The 15,515-nt window shown below is 47.2% G+C and overlaps 1 protein-coding gene across 1 annotated transcript in view; it reads left to right on the forward strand.

Annotated features, from left to right (window-relative positions):
* The window catches only part of Itpr2 (inositol 1,4,5-trisphosphate receptor type 2), a 411,976-nt gene that overhangs the window by 223,927 nt on the left and 172,534 nt on the right, over nt 1–15,515 (forward strand). The window contains exons 35-37 of the mRNA XM_075982281.1: nt 9,085–9,275; nt 12,242–12,384; nt 13,781–13,889. Coding sequence (XP_075838396.1) covers nt 9,085–9,275; nt 12,242–12,384; nt 13,781–13,889 — 443 coding nt within the window. The remainder of the gene's footprint in view (nt 1–9,084; nt 9,276–12,241; nt 12,385–13,780; nt 13,890–15,515) is intronic.

Consider the following 15,515-nt stretch of genomic DNA (forward strand, 5'->3'; position numbering starts at 1 on the left):
AATGTCATTGGAATTTTATTTCCTAGCATAAGGGATTTATAATTCTTCTGGGGCTTTTTAGTTTGTGGAAGCTTATGCACATGTTCCTGTGTGAGCAGGTGTGTTTAGCTCAGAGGGTAACTTGTCTTTTAGATGGGTTCTCCATTAGTCTGGAACTTGCCAAGTAGGTGAGGCAGGCTGGCCAGGGAGCCCAGGGCTCCTCCTGTCTCTGTCTCCCCAGTGCTGGGGTTTTGTGTGCACACTGTCATGCTAGGCTTGCTCTGGCGGAGGGGATTTAACGAGCAATGCACTTTGCTGCCTGAGCTCTTATCCCAGCCCGCTTCTTTGAAGGTTTAATTTCATCCTCAGAAGAGTTTTTGCCACTCTGAGGTGCTGTTAATTCTCAGAGAATTTTCATATTTTGATTTGTCTGCATCTTTTGGGTGTTGTTGTGAAAAGCCGTGTGCTCCCTGGAGGTGAGCAATTCTCTCCTCTGCACTCAGAAGGCTGAGGGAGGCCATAAAGACTGTGAGTTTCTCCTGTCTCACAGGGTGAGGAAAATGCAGAAAGGGGAAGGGATGGAAGGAGAGAGGGAGGAGGGAGGGAGACAGAGAGAAAAAGGGAGACGCTTTGAATACCTAGAATACACTGCGTTTACATACAGCTTTCGTGGTATGGACTCCACTCAAGTTCATCTTTCCAGATGACTAGCCAGGCCTCCAAGTCTCATTCCTGAGTGGCCATAAGAAGTATAGCTTTGTTCAAGTAGAGGATTAATGGGGTGTGCGTCCATGTGGTAGAGTTGAGTTCACAAGGAAGCGTGTATCCGTACGTTCAACGTTCTCCCTGTGTATACTCCAGTGGGCTGGGGAAATAGCTCAGAGAGTGAAGCACATGCAGAATGTCCCGAGCTCAGTCTCTAAAGCCATATAAAAATGCCGTGACATTGTGGCCTGTGCTTGGAATCCCAGTACCAGGGAGGCAGAGGTCGGTGGACCCCTTGGGCTTATTGGCCAGCCCACCTAGGCTACTCTCCAAATTCCAGGCTATTGAGAGACCCTGCCTACCAGAGGGAGGTGTAGACTGAGGAAACACAGCTGTCTTCTGACCGCTACACACGCATGTGCGCACATACAGATCCTTGCACCGATGAACACACACCCACAGACACATACACACACACACACACACACACACACACACACACGGATTGATCACAGACATGGGTGTGCTGGAGAACGGGTGCAGCTCCCACCCACACCTTTGTCCTACAGTTCCAGCCGTTCTGGCTCGGATGGGTTGACAGCCAACCACAGTTTTCTAATTAGTGCTCACTCTTCTTGCTCACCTTCCCCACACCCGTCAGTGTGCACGTCCAAGAATTTTTCCCCATGGCACCTATCATGGACCCGTATGTGTTTTCAGAGGGTTTGGTCTGGCAGATACCATCCGTGGTTTCTGCTAATTAAAAACATTCACCTGGCACACAATATTTAATGAATTATAATTAGAAATAGATTTTGATTCTATCTTAAAGCCCCTGAAAAGACTTGTCATATCCAGGAAATTTCAGGATTTATAGGGCTAATTAGGAGGTTTGCCATGTACTAAAAATACCCGTGGATATAGGTGGCTCACTCATGAGAACGCAGAGGTCCCCCAAAGCCAGGTGCACAGGCAGTGGCCCCCTCCTCTCCCACTTGTTCCTTAGGGACTCGGATGCCTGTCCTCTGATGCAGACATGTCCTCAGCCAGGCAGTGGTTCTGACTTAGAGTCCCCAGAGGAGCACCTCTTTATAAGAAGAACCTTCATCTGATCTTGTCACACGCTGTAGGCGTGAAGAATGGCAGGTGTAGCAGACCCATTGGCTGCTTGCTGCTGTTAGCTGTGGGGATTTACCTGGCTGTGTAGACAACACAGCTCCCAAAATGTTTCTAGCTTGATGGCTTTTGACTCAGTGTTGATCGTGGTTTTGACTTGAAAATGATGTTTCCATACTTAATGCTCTTGGAAACAAGATAAAAGAAATGCTTTTCCTAATCCCGGCCCTCCTTTCTGACCACCACTCCCGGTGCCTTTTAAATAAGCTATGGAAATCTAACTCAGTAGTTTCTGTTTTGATTTCAAATTAATATCTGTATTATTTTGACAGAACAGAGGACCTATTTTGGGTCATGTTTATAGAGTTTGTTAATTTTTAAATTTAATTTGTTCTTATCTTGAGGTACGGGGAACAAACCAAGAGCTTCGTGTATGCTGGGCATGTTTCCTACCACAGAGATGTGTTCCCACCCCTTCAAATGGTTGTCATTGTTGTGTGGACACTTAGCTTATTTTAACTCAAATGCATTTTACTCAATTGCAGGGTTAATCTTCTTTCATAGCTTCAAAGGCACGATTTAGACATGGCTACAGTTCACACCCAGGCCTGGTTTAACCATGGCTACAGTTCACATCCAGGCCTGGTTTAACCTTTGGCTACAGTTCACATCCAGGCCTGGTTTAGCTGTGGGCTACAGTTCGCATCCAGGCCTGGTTTAGCCCTGGCTACAGATCACATCCAGGTCTGGTTTAGCTCTGGCTACAGATCACATCCAGGTCTGGTTTAACCTTTGGCTACAGTTCACATCCAGGCCTGGTTTAACCTTTGGCTACAGTTCACATCCAGGCCTGGTTTAACCTTTGGCTACAGTTCACATCCAGGCCTGGTTTAACCTTTGGCTACAGTTCACATCCAGGCCTGGTTTAACCTTTGGCTACAGTTCACATCCAGGCCTGGTTTAACCATGGCTACAGTTCACATCCAGGCCTGGTTTAACCTTTGGCTACAGTTCACATCCAGGCCTGGGAGAGTGGCTTATTTTACCTGGAGTTCATACGGTACAATTCACGTCAAGTTAGGACCCTGGACCTAAAACAGTCTTATAGCTTGGGGAAGAGAAAAATCTGACACTCCGGGCTGGTGGAGTTTCTTCAGCTTTCCCTCCAGGTGCCTCCATGGAAGAGGGTGTGGAGCACCGGCTCACAGATGGGTCCTGGGTGGGCACTTGCTGCTGTGGGTACCCACAGGCATAGCCTCATTAAACTAAGTGTCCACGGACGTCATCAGAAAAGCGTTGCCACCGTGTTTCCTGTGTCATAATATTTTTATTGTTGTTTTAAATCATGTATATCTGTGTGTGTCATGAGTGTGAGTTTGTGCACATGAGCACAGACCATGGAGGCCAGGGGAGGGCAACCTGGGTTCTGAGAATTGAACTCAGACCCTCTGGAAGTGTGTACTCTGAACCCCTCAGCCATCTCTCTAGCCCTATCTGCTGTATTCTTAGCAGCTGTCCCTCGACGGTGGGGGCTGCCTCATGCATCTGCCCCATGCATGGGCCATGAGCGCAGGGTTTAAGCGGAGGTGGCAGCTGTCCACAGTGCGCTGTGAAGGAAGCCAGGAGCTTACAAGGTTGGTTGGGCAGTGGCCCTGAAGCGGCACCGTCCTGTGTTCAGTCACTCAGACGTGCAAAGCAGATGCTGCTCACGCAGGAAATGGCCAGGAAAGTGATGTGGGAGTGTCATATCAATCTGTTGCTTTCATTGGTTAATTAAAAAAGAAAAGATGGATGCCCCAGTGGTACAAAAGAACTTAGGGTTACTGTCCAGGCAACGAGATGTCTCTGTCACTTCTAGAGTTTTGGAAGTTTCTTACTTGTTTACTTAGGCAATATTTTATCCTTCTAGAGTCTTTGATGCAGTTGAAAATAGATAGATAGTTATAGTTGTTTTCCTTTATTATGATAAAAGATAAAATAGATATAAATATTGTAACTGTAATTCTTACTTGATAACTGTTTTGTTATATGTAATTTTGCTATGTTAAAGTTAAAGCCTTCTTTTTTGTTTAAACAGAAAAAGGGGAAATGATGTGGGAGTGTCATATCAATCTGTTCCTTTCATTGGTTAATTAATAAAGAAACTGCTTGGCCTGATAGGTTAGAACATAGGTGGGTGGAGTAAACAGAACAGAATGCTGGGAGGAAGAGGAAGTGAGCTCAGACGCCATAGCTCTCCTCTCTGAGACAGATGCAATGAAGCTCCAACCCAAGATGGACGTAGGCTAAAATCCTCCTGGTAAGTCACCACCTCGTGGTGCTACACACATTGAGGCTAGAGCTAATGGGCCAAGCAGTGTTTAAATGAATACAATTTGTGTGTTGTTATTTTGGGGCATAAGCTAGCCAGGCAGCCAAGAGCCGGGTGGCAGGAACACAGCCCACAGCTCCTTTCAACATGGAAGAGCAAAAGTCTCAGCGGAGTTGTGCTGTGGAGGGAGATAAGTACCTACAAAACCATGCATTGCTCAACAGTGTGGAGGGTGCCTGTCCTTCAGGTGCCGTGGTGTGGTGTGGGCAGCGGTTGTGGACAGACATGGTGTGCTTCAAAGGGAGATTGATCAGGGGCAGCAGGAGTCTGTTTTAGGATCTGGGCAGCAGCGTGCTGGGTTGGGAGGGCTGCTCCCAGCTGCCAGTGTTCCTAGGCCTTCAGCTGGGACTGGTGTTTAAGTTGGTTCCTGGCTCTGTGTTGCCAGCACAAATTGCTTGTTTTAGAGGAGTGTTTGATTGTACTTTTCTAGTGGAGAATTTTCATCAGCGGGACAGTTCTGTCTAGTATTTCCCTCGCTATGTGTAAGGAAGTCGGATTCTTATTCTGTTTCTCTCTTTTTCTGTTACCTTCCGTTACCTCTTTCCCTTCTTCTCCCTCTCTACTTGTCTTCTTTACCACCCCTCCTCCCTTTCTTCCCCCTCTCTTCCTCTCTCTGTCTCCCTCTTTTACCCTCTCCCTTTCTATCTTGCTAGCCTCTCTCTCTTTTCCTATTTCCATCTCTCTTCTCTCTCCCATCTCTTTTCTCTTCATCTCCCCCTCACCTCATCTTCCATCTCCTTTTCCTCCTCTCTCTTCTTCAGTTTCCTATGCTCACCCTCGTTTCACCTCTTCTTCCCTGCTCTGTTTCCCTCTTCCCCTCCCCTCCTCTCTCCCTCCTCTCCCCTCCTCTCCCCTCCTGTGTTCTCCCTCTTCCCCTCCTCTCCCCTCCTCTCTCCCTCCTCTCCCCTCCTCTCCCCTCCTGTGTTCTCCCTCTTCCCCTCCTCTCTCTCCCCTTTTACACTACTACTGTATGTCCTTTCACAAGACATCATAAGGAAATGCTGCCCCCCCCCACTCCACATTCCTTTTCTCTCTGCTTCTTGTTGGATGTGTTACTGGTTTCCATGGCTGTGATTTGTGGTATTTGCATTCCATGTTGGAATAGAATTAACTCTTCTCTGTTGGAACTTATAAATTGTGATGTGTAAATGTGTAACTATTTGCAACGGAAGTGAGGTCTGTGGAGCTAAACATTTTTTGACGGAAGAGGCTCCCTAGCTCAGGTGTCATGAGAAATCACCCTCTGCTCCCAGCTGTTCTCCCACTCCAGCTCCGGCTGAGTTGCCATAGTTTCTTCTGCTTATTTGACATTTTCTTGGATTCTTCTCTCTTCTGCGATGTATTTTGTGCATAGGAATCTCAGAGAAAAGTTTCTCAGGCATCTATTCTGGAATGTTCTTATTGGAGGATCACGTTTGAGATTTACTCGTATACAGGTTATCGCTCTCAAACCCTTTTGTCCATGGACAGCCCACACCACCGTTCTGGCATCCAGCCCCGCAGGCAGGAATTCAGCGCCAACCTGAGCTTTGTAGGAATCTACTCTTCCTCAACATCCTTAAGCTTTTTATGCTGACCTGGCATTGTATTCATTTAGTCTATCACAAGTTGACATTCTTAGTGACTTCATAGAGCAGAGACACGTAGCTTACAGTACTGGAGGATCATGGTCTCACAGTTGGGTGTTGGTGGCACCAGGCTCTTCCAGAAACTCCAGGCAATGGCTGGCCCTGGCCTTTCTGTTAGTTTTGCTGTTTGCTGACGGCTGTTGGCACCGCTGGCTTGTAGCTCCTAACTTAGTCTCTCTTCCACCTTCACATGGCGTTTCTCCATCTGTGTCTCTTCTCACTCTCTGATATGGAACAGTCAGTGTGGATTAGGGCAGAGTCTAATTCAGGAGGACCTTCATCTTGATGACACATATAAAGACCCTATAGCAAAATAAGGTCACATTTTCAGGTGCTGACAACTCAGATGTCAAAGTTTACTTTTGGGGATACAGTTTGACCTTGGCAACATTCTATGCTTTCACCAGGGTGTGACTTTAATGCCTTTTTATGCCCATTAGCAACCACTTGGTTCTTTATTCAGAGACTTAACACCCTGCTTCAGAAACCAAAAAATTCTCTTTAAAAAGTTTATTTTGATTTTTATGTATATATTTGCTTTTCTGTATTTGCACCACAGGCATGCAGTGCCGTAAGTGGCTAGAAGAAGGCATCTGATTCACAGGAACGGGAGTTAGAGGCAGCTGAACCATGTGGCTGCTGGGAACCAAATCCCAGCCAGCAAGATCATCCAGTGCTCTTAACCACTGAGCCATCCCTCCAGTCTCTCATTAGTTTATTAATTCTTTACAATGAATGTGTCTTTTGCTTCCTTTTGTGACCTTCATTTGTCGGGTCAATATCTTCCTGGATTGGCCCTCACTATTTCATAATATTTATTTTCCCTTTAGTCTCTTATGCTTTATCTTTTAGATGATTCCATGACCTCCTTCTCCAGCTGGCTGCTTTTGTTCCCTTCCTTTTCTTTTTTGGTTAGTCTTTGAAAGATTTATTTTTACAATCATATTTTAATTTCCAAGATCTTTTTTTCTCTCTTTAAAAGTTTTTAGGTGTGGCATCTACTCAGATTTTCTAGGGACAATAATTAGAATTCGGTATTGCTTGTGTTTCCTGGAATCATCTGTTTTCACAGGAGATCATTGTTCTCAGTACTAATGGTTTTATTTGCAATCCCTGGGACTTTATGTAGCCATGGGTAATGACTGAGATGGGGGGGGGCTGGCAGTTTGGAAGGTCTATTCCTAGCCTATAATCCTTGCAGAAATAAGGAAGTTGACCTGGAATTCTATGAGAAGATCTGGACAAATGACATGGGAACTTGCCTTTGTGTTCATGCATCCGTGCATGTGTGTGCACATGTGTGTGCATTCATTAGACAGGCAGGGAACAACAGTGGGTGTTAAAGGGGGGGTTGCTTGGTGCCTGGAGTCTCCATGCATTTCCCCCTCTGCTGGAGCTACCCCCTTGTACCCCTCCATATACCCTTTGTCTGATGATCTCTGGGGTCATGTCAAGCTCTGCCCTGCTTCTCTGCAAGTCTTCACTGTTGGTACTCTACAGTTAGGGACCCTTCTCTGCAAGTCTGGACCATTGGCACCCTAGAGTTAGAGACCTTTCTCTGCAAGTCTTCACTATTGGCACCCTACAGTTAGGGACCCTTCTCTGCAAGTCTTCACCGTTGTTACTCTACAGTTAGGGACCCTTCTCTGCAAGTCTTCACCGTTGTTACTCTACAGTTAGGGACCCTTCTCTGCAAGTCTTCACCGTTGGTACTCTACAGTTAGGGACCCTTCTCTGCAAGTCTTCACTGTTGTTACTCTACAGTTAGAGACCCTTCTCTGCAAGTCTTCACTATTGGCACCCTACAGTTAGGGACCCTTCTCTGCAAGTCTTCACTGTTGTTACTCTACAGTTAGGGACCCTTCTCTGCAAGTCTTCACCGTTGGTACTCTACAGTTAGGGACCCTTCTCTGCAAGTCTTCACTGTTGTTACTCTACAGTTAGAGACCCTTCTCTGCAAGTCTTCACTGTTGTTACTCTACAGTTAGAGAGCCTTCTCTGCAAGTCTTCACTGTTGGTACTCTACAGTTAGGGACCCTCTCTGCAAGTCTTCACTGTTGGTACTCTACAGTTAGGGACCCTCTCTGCAAGTCTTCACTATTGGCACCCTACAGTTAGGGATCCTTCTCTGCAAGTCTTCACTATTGGCACCCTACAGTTAGGGACCCTTCTCTGCAAGTCTTCACTGTTGGTACTCTACAGTTAGGGACCCTTCTCTGCAAGTCTGGACCATTGGCACCCTACAGTTAGGGACCCTTCTCTGCAAGTCTTCACTATTGGCACCCTACAGTTAGGGACCCTTCTCTGCAAGTCTGGACCATTGGCACCCTACAGTTAGGGACCCTTCTCTGCAAGTCTTCACCTTGATACTCTACAGTTAGGGACTCTTATCTGCAAGTCTTCATTACGGGCACCCTACAGTTAGAAACTCTTCTTTCTGAAGATGATTTTTATGTTTCTCTAACTTTCCTTTGGATGAAAACAGCTACATCAGACTTCCTAGGTTTCTAATCAGAGGAAGAGGGCCTTCCTCTCCCATGATTCAGGTGGCTTCTTGAGTAGCTCAGATGACCTCAGTGAACCCAAGGCCAATCTTTCATGGGTCAGTTTTTGTCTAGTGGTCTGGTTGCCTCTTTACTCAGTCTAGCAGAGATGCCATAACCCTTCCGTTTTCTTTATGACAAGCATTCTGAGTGCTCAGCATTAACAAGACATAAGTCTGTTACAATGCATATGTCAGTGGGTCTTAGGAAAAAAGACAGGTACCACGTGCCACCTTCCAAGAAAGCTCTCTTATACCCTTTACCTTTTTCTCTATTTCTGCCGTCAGATACTTGATCACATTCAGCTTTGTGGGCACACACCTACACACGTAAACACACACATAAGCCTCTCATTGATTTAATAGCTTGGCAGGACTTGGCTGTGTGTTTTCTGTTTGAGTTTTTATTTTCTTTGGCATCCGGGAAGGTAAAGATCTACATGCTTGTTAGGGTGCTTTCTGTGTGATGTGGAAATGGAGTCCACCTCACACATTAATCACAAGAAATCAAATAGGATCACACATTATGAATTGGTCTGAAGAACTGAAATAATTTCAGAAGCTTTTTTCACCTGAAAGCATGCAAAACAATTGCTGGGCAAAGTTTAAAGATTTAGGCTTTTCTTCTTCCTTTCTTTAAAAAAAATTCTTCCACATTTGTTAGTGAGTTTTGTTCATTTTTTAAAATCTTTAACCCAATTGAGAGAGAAATGCTTCCCACCTTTTTTTTCTTTTTCTTTCAGCCAAGAATCGAGGGATTGCGATCCCCGTTGACTTGGACGGCCAGGTGAACACACTCTTCATGAAGAACCATTCAAGTACAGTGCAGAGAGCAGCCATGGGATGGAGGCTCTCAGCCCGCTCTGGACCTCGCTTCAAGGAAGCTCTCGGAGGGCCAGCATGGGATTACAGGAATATCATCGAGAAGTTACAGGTATAACGAGAACATGAGTGATATTAATATTTCTTAGCTTCTCTATTCTTAAAATGTGTCATATAATACAGCCTTTGTTTTTTCTGAGACAGGGTTTCTCTGTGTAGCCCTGGCTATCCTGGAACTCGCTTTGTAGACCAGGATGGCCTTGAATGCACAGAGATTCACCTGCCTCTGCCTCCCTAGTGCTGAGATTGAAAGTGTGTGCCACCACTACCCAGTGTTATATATAAACAATGTGGTTGAAATTATCAATTCTTACTGGGGCAAAGTTTTTTCCAACGCTCTTTGCCACCACCTTCTCTTTAGTAGTTTCTGGATAAATTGTCCTGACTTACTTTTTAGCGAGTTATATAACTATATATTCTTATAGTTTCTTAGTGAGTAGTGACCCTTGATCTCAAGATAATTATGTCAATAAAAAAATTCGTAAAAATAACGTCCTATAAATGATACATGCAATAAATTAAGTTTTCATAATTTTGACTCAGTTTATCTTCCAGTGTTCACTTCTATTCCTTGGGTTCAAATGAGCCAATCCCTTTCTTCACCAGCTCCTTTTACACGTCTTCATCCATGGTCTGTCCTGTACGTTTAGACCTAGTGAGCAAATGACCCATGGCTTTCATTTTCTGGTGCTGCTGCATTAAAACACCATAGGATGGATGCATTAAGAAACAGAAATACATTCTTTTAGGATTCTGGAGGCAGAAGTCCCAGATCTAGGTATCAGTGGCTTGTTTTTTTCTGAGACCTCCATCCCCGACTGTGGATGGCTGGCTTCTCGTGTGTCTCTGGTCTGTGCAGCTGTACACCTGCACCCCAATTTCTGTCCCTTATGTGACCACCACTTAGTCAGTTTGGATAAGAACAGTGGCTCATATGAACTTATTTTGTCCTTGTGCTATAATGAATGAATGAAACCAGATTGGGCTAAGTGTAAACAGCAAACATTTGGTGGTGTGGGTAACCAGGGTCCGTCTTGGATGAAACTCCCACATCGCCATCCTGGTTAATGTTCTTACGTGTGTCATGTCTGGGAAGGAACTTGTGTGACCACTCTGTGTCTGTCTTAGGACATCGTGGCCACGTGTCACGTCTGGAAAGGAACTCGTGTGACCACTCTGTGTCTGTCTTAGGACATCGTGGCCACGTGTCACATCTGGAGAGGCACTCGTGTGACCACTCTGTGTCTGTCTTAGGACAGTGTGGCCATGTGTCACGTCTGGAAAGGAACTCGTGTGACCACTCTGTGTCTGTCTTAGGACATCGTGGCCACGTGTCACGTCTGGAGAGGCACTTGTGTGACCACTCTGTGTCTGTCTTAGGACGTCGTGGCCACGTGTCACGTCTGGAGAGGCACTCGTGTGACTACTCTGTGTCTGTCTTAGGACGGTGTGACCACGTGTCACGTCTGGAGAGGCACTCGTGTGACCACTCTGTGTCTGTCTTAGGACATCGTGGCCACGTGTCACATCTGGAAAGGCACTAGTGTGATGGCTCTGTGTCTGTCTTAGGACGGTGTGGCCACGTGTCACGTCTGGAAAGGCACTCGTGTGACCGCTCTGTGTCTGTCTTAGGACAGTGTGACCATGTGCCACGTCTGGAGAGGCACTCGTGTGATGGCTCTGTGTCTGTCTTTGGACCTCGTGGCCACGTGTCACGTCTGGAAAGGCACTCGTGTGACCACTCTGTGTCTGTCTTAGGACGGTGTGGCCACGTGTCACGTCTGGAGAGGCACTTGTGTGACCACTCTGTGTCTGTCTTAGGACGTCGTGGCCACGTGTCACGTCTGGAGAGGCACTCGTGTGACCACTCTGTGTCTGTCTTAGGACGGTGTGACCACGTGTCACGTCTGGAGAGGCACTCGTGTGACCACTCTGTGTCTGTCTTAGGACATCGTGGCCACGTGTCACATCTGGAAAGGCACTAGTGTGATGGCTCTGTGTCTGTCTTAGGACGGTGTGGCCACGTGTCACGTCTGGAAAGGCACTCGTGTGACCGCTCTGTGTCTGTCTTAGGACAGTGTGACCATGTGCCACGTCTGGAGAGGCACTCGTGTGATGGCTCTGTGTCTGTCTTTGGACCTCGTGGCCACGTGTCATGTCTGGAAAGGCACTCGTGTGACCACTCTGTGTCTGTCTTAGGACGGTGTGGCCACGTGTCACGTCTGGAGAGGCACTCGTGTGATGGCTCTGTGTCTGTCTTAGGACGTCGTGGCCACGTGTCACGTCTGGAGAGGCACTCGTGTGACCACTCTGTGTCTGTCTTAGGACAGTGTGGCCATGTGCCATGTCTGGAGAGGCACTCGTGTGACCACTCTGTGTCTGTCTTAGGACAGTGTGGCCACGTGTCACGTCTGGAGAGGCACTAGTGTGATGGCTCTGTGTCTGTCTTAGGACGGTGTGGCCACGTGTCACGTCTGGAGAGGCACTCGTGTGATGGCTCTGTGTCTGTCTTAGGACAGTGTGGCCACGTGTCACGTCTGGAGAGGCACTAGTGTGATGGCTCTGTGTCTGTCTTAGGACAGTGTGGCCACGTGTCACGTCTGGAGAGGCACTAGTGTGATGGCTCTGTGTCTGTCTTAGGACGGTGTGGCCACGTGTCACGTCTGGAGAGGCACTAGTGTGATGGCTCTGTGTCTGTCTTAGGACGTCGTGGCCACATGTCACGTCTGGAGAGGCACTCGTGTGACCACTCTGTGTCTGTCTTAGGACAGTGTGACCATGTGCCACGTCTGGAGAGGCACTCCTGTGACCACTCTGTGTCTGCCTTAGGACAGTGTGGCCACGTGTCACGTCTGGAGAGGCACTAGTGTGACCACTCTGTGTCTGTCTTAGGACGTCGTGGCCACATGTCACGTCTGGAGAGGCACTCGTGTGACCGCTCTGTGTCTGTCTTAGGACAGTGTGGCCACGTGTCACGTCTGGAAAGGCACTCGTGTGATGGCTCTGTGTCTGTCTTAGGACGTCGTGGCCTCCCTGGAGCAGCAGTTCAGCCCCATGATGCAGGCCGAATTCTCCGTGCTTGTGGATGTGCTGTACAGTCCGGAGCTGCTCTTCCCAGAGGGAAGCGACGCCAGGATAAGATGCGGAGCCTTCATGTCAAAGTAAATGAAGCCAGACCAGGGATGGTGCTGATGGAGAAGAGAGAGGGCCTCTAGCGGTCTGCTTTTCACCCTCCTAGGGGGTCACAAAATCCAGAGCCCCCACCCTCTGAACCTTTCCAGAAAACTCCACTGCACAAACGAGCCACACATAGTCATATAAATTAAAATGAGATAAGAACTCACCCCCGCCCCCAGGTTACATCTCTGATACTCCGTGGCTGTACGAGGCTACTCCGTGGCTGTACAAGGCTACTCCGTGGCTGTACGAGGCTACTCTGTGGCTGTAAGAGGCTAATGTCTACCCATTGTAAACCACAGACAGGATGTTGCTGTTAGTTCAGAGTCCTGCTGGTCAGCAGAGGTCTAGACTGTGCCCATGGGGGATGGGAGGGAGTTGACTGAAGGAGCTGAAATCCATCAATTCCCCTGGAAAATGGAGGCAGACTGCATTAGAGAAACCAAAAGAAAAGAAGTGGGGTGATTTGGCAGACCCTACACCAGGCAGAGGGAAGTGTTGCTCCACTGCTTCAGAGGCTAAGGCTCTTGTGATGTTATTAATAATTCATGGCCAGAGGCTCAGGCTGACTATTGTCCATGCTCCATGCATACTCTACCCTTTCTGTTGGGGACCAGCCTCAACAAAAATACCTCTTGCCAGGGAGGAGGTCCTCCACTCTGATGGCTGAGGACATTAGCCAGGCCCTAGATAGAGGGAGAGACATCTCAGTTGCATCCCTTGGCACTCATTCTAAATGGAGAGATATATCCCATAGCTCTTGCCATGTCACGGGGAACTGTAATCCCCTTCAGTTTCTGCACAACCCGATCTATGGGGACTGAGTTACATGTCCTGATTATAAACGTTACACTCAGTGCCAACTCCTGGGATGGTTACACTCACGGTACAGAGAATCCTAGAAGGTTCTAGAACCCCATGCTTTACCACTGTAGGAGAAAGAGCACGCTCCTGTCTGGTTTACAGCAGTGTTCGAGCTGTCACGATGCCAACCACAGCAACTTCTCACGTCTGCCAAGCAATGTCATATCGTACGTGGTAGACTGAGAGAATGGGGGAAGGCTAACTACAGTGTGGTATCACCTGCACCGGTGATGTTATAATTGATGCGCTACAATGCATGGGAAATAATAAATGACTGGGTGGCGCAGACTGCTGTAAATATTTTATATTAGCAAAGTGATGGTAAGAGCATGCTGAACCTGAGCAGCCCTGACATAAACACCTCAGCAAAGTCTATAAACTGATGCATAGTTTTGAGACATTATGTATCTGATTTACTTTGTGCCCTCAGCCCTATTCCCCATTCCCATGTAGCATATTGTATATATTTTGGTGAGAAACTGGTGTCCCTTTCAAGGGTTCGTGTTTTGCTTTCAGGCTGATCAATCACACAAAGAAACTAATGGAGAAAGAAGAGAAACTGTGCATTAAGATCCTCCAGACATTACGGGAGATGCTGGAGAAGAAGGACAGCTTCGTGGAAGAGGTATTTCACTTTCAGTGCTTAAAAATAGGCTTGCTTGCTTTCCTTTCTTTTTTTGTATTTGGAACAAAGTAAAATTTCCAGGACAGGTAACTATGTATTGACATGGGCCATTGTTCAAGTGCTTCTTATGGGTTGTATAATAATTGGGTGTTATTCACGTTAGCTACATGATCCCAACTTTGTGGCATTTCCTGTCCTGTCCTGTGTTGAACTGAGGAACAACTCGGGTTGTCCTGGCCTAAACATTTGTCTTACCCATGGCACTGCGGTCTGTCTTGGATGCCATCGACAGACTCTTGGGCTGAAAGACTTCCTTCGTGGTCCTGGGAATTGAACTCAGGTCCTCTGCATGCAGGTGCGCTATCACTAAGCTCTAGGCCCCCCCCCCCCCAGTCTCCAAATGGCCTTGTGAGGTGATGAGTGATTGAGATGCATTGTTCATTGTTTAGATTTCATTTAAGGTGGAGCAGCTTGGAAAGGGTGTCTGTATATGTTGGCGTGCGTTTTTAAGTTAGGATCATGTCGTGTTATTTTTGATAGTTTTATGAGATAATGTTATTGTTTTTTAAAAAGGGAATAGTTGGTTTATATTCTTAGCTGTATTAACAGATGCACAGATGTATTCAGAGAAATATGAGCTTATAGATTGCCAATCGGTTACTAAAATGGATAGTTTAGGGGCTCATTAAATAGTAGCCAGCAGTGTTCTAATACCCACAGGGAGAGGCTTAAATATAAAATGCAAATCTTGAGAAATTTCTTTTTTTTTTCATTTTTTTGAAGGCTAGCTACCTATTCTTTTCTAAGCATCAACTCAATTTTCTACAGAAGTGTCTTGGTGTATTTGTGGAGTATTTCCAAAAATGCTAATCATCTGATATCTTAAAACTGTAACTTTGTTCGTAGATACATGTGTTGTCTAATTCCAGAAAGTCTGTGGTGATTGGATCTTGTTTTCTTAGCACATCTTGTGAAAAAGAAATGGAGTGGAATGCTGGTGGTCATCAGGAAGGGCTTTGCTTCCAAACCCTGCATGAGAGGGGGCTGGAGGCATGGCTCTGTCCAAACCTGCATCAGAGGGGCTGAAGACCTGGTTCTGTCCAAACCTGCATCAGAGGGACTGGAGACCTGGTTCTGTCCAAACCTGCATCAGAGGGGCTGGAGACCTGGTTCTGTCCAAACCTGCATCAGAGGGGCGGGAGGCATGGTTCTGTCCAAACCTGCATCAGAGGGGCGGGAGGCATGGTTCTGTCCAAACCTGCATCAGAGGGGCGGGAGGCATGGCTCTGTCCAAACCCTGCCTCAGAGGGGCGGGAGGCATGGCTCTGTCCAAACCCTGCCTCAGAGGGGCTGGTGACCTGGTTCTGTTGCTGTTGTTCTTGGCACCCTTGTGCCAGCACCTGAGTTCAGCACCCAGAACCAGAGTGAGAAGCTGGGCATGAGACAAGCATGTGCACTCTCAGAGCTGGGGTGCAGAGGGCCTATTGGGCTCCCTGGCCAGGTTCCCTGGCCTCCTGGGTGAGAGACTCTGCTCAAAACAAACATGGCTGGAAGCAGAGGCACAGCACCTATAGCTGCGTGCACATGCACGCGCCCCGTTAGAATCAAGTGTTTACTAATCCAAAT

Source organism: Microtus pennsylvanicus, chromosome 8, assembly GCF_037038515.1.
Source record: "Microtus pennsylvanicus isolate mMicPen1 chromosome 8, mMicPen1.hap1, whole genome shotgun sequence".
NCBI classification, from domain to species: Eukaryota; Metazoa; Chordata; class Mammalia; order Rodentia; family Cricetidae; genus Microtus; species Microtus pennsylvanicus.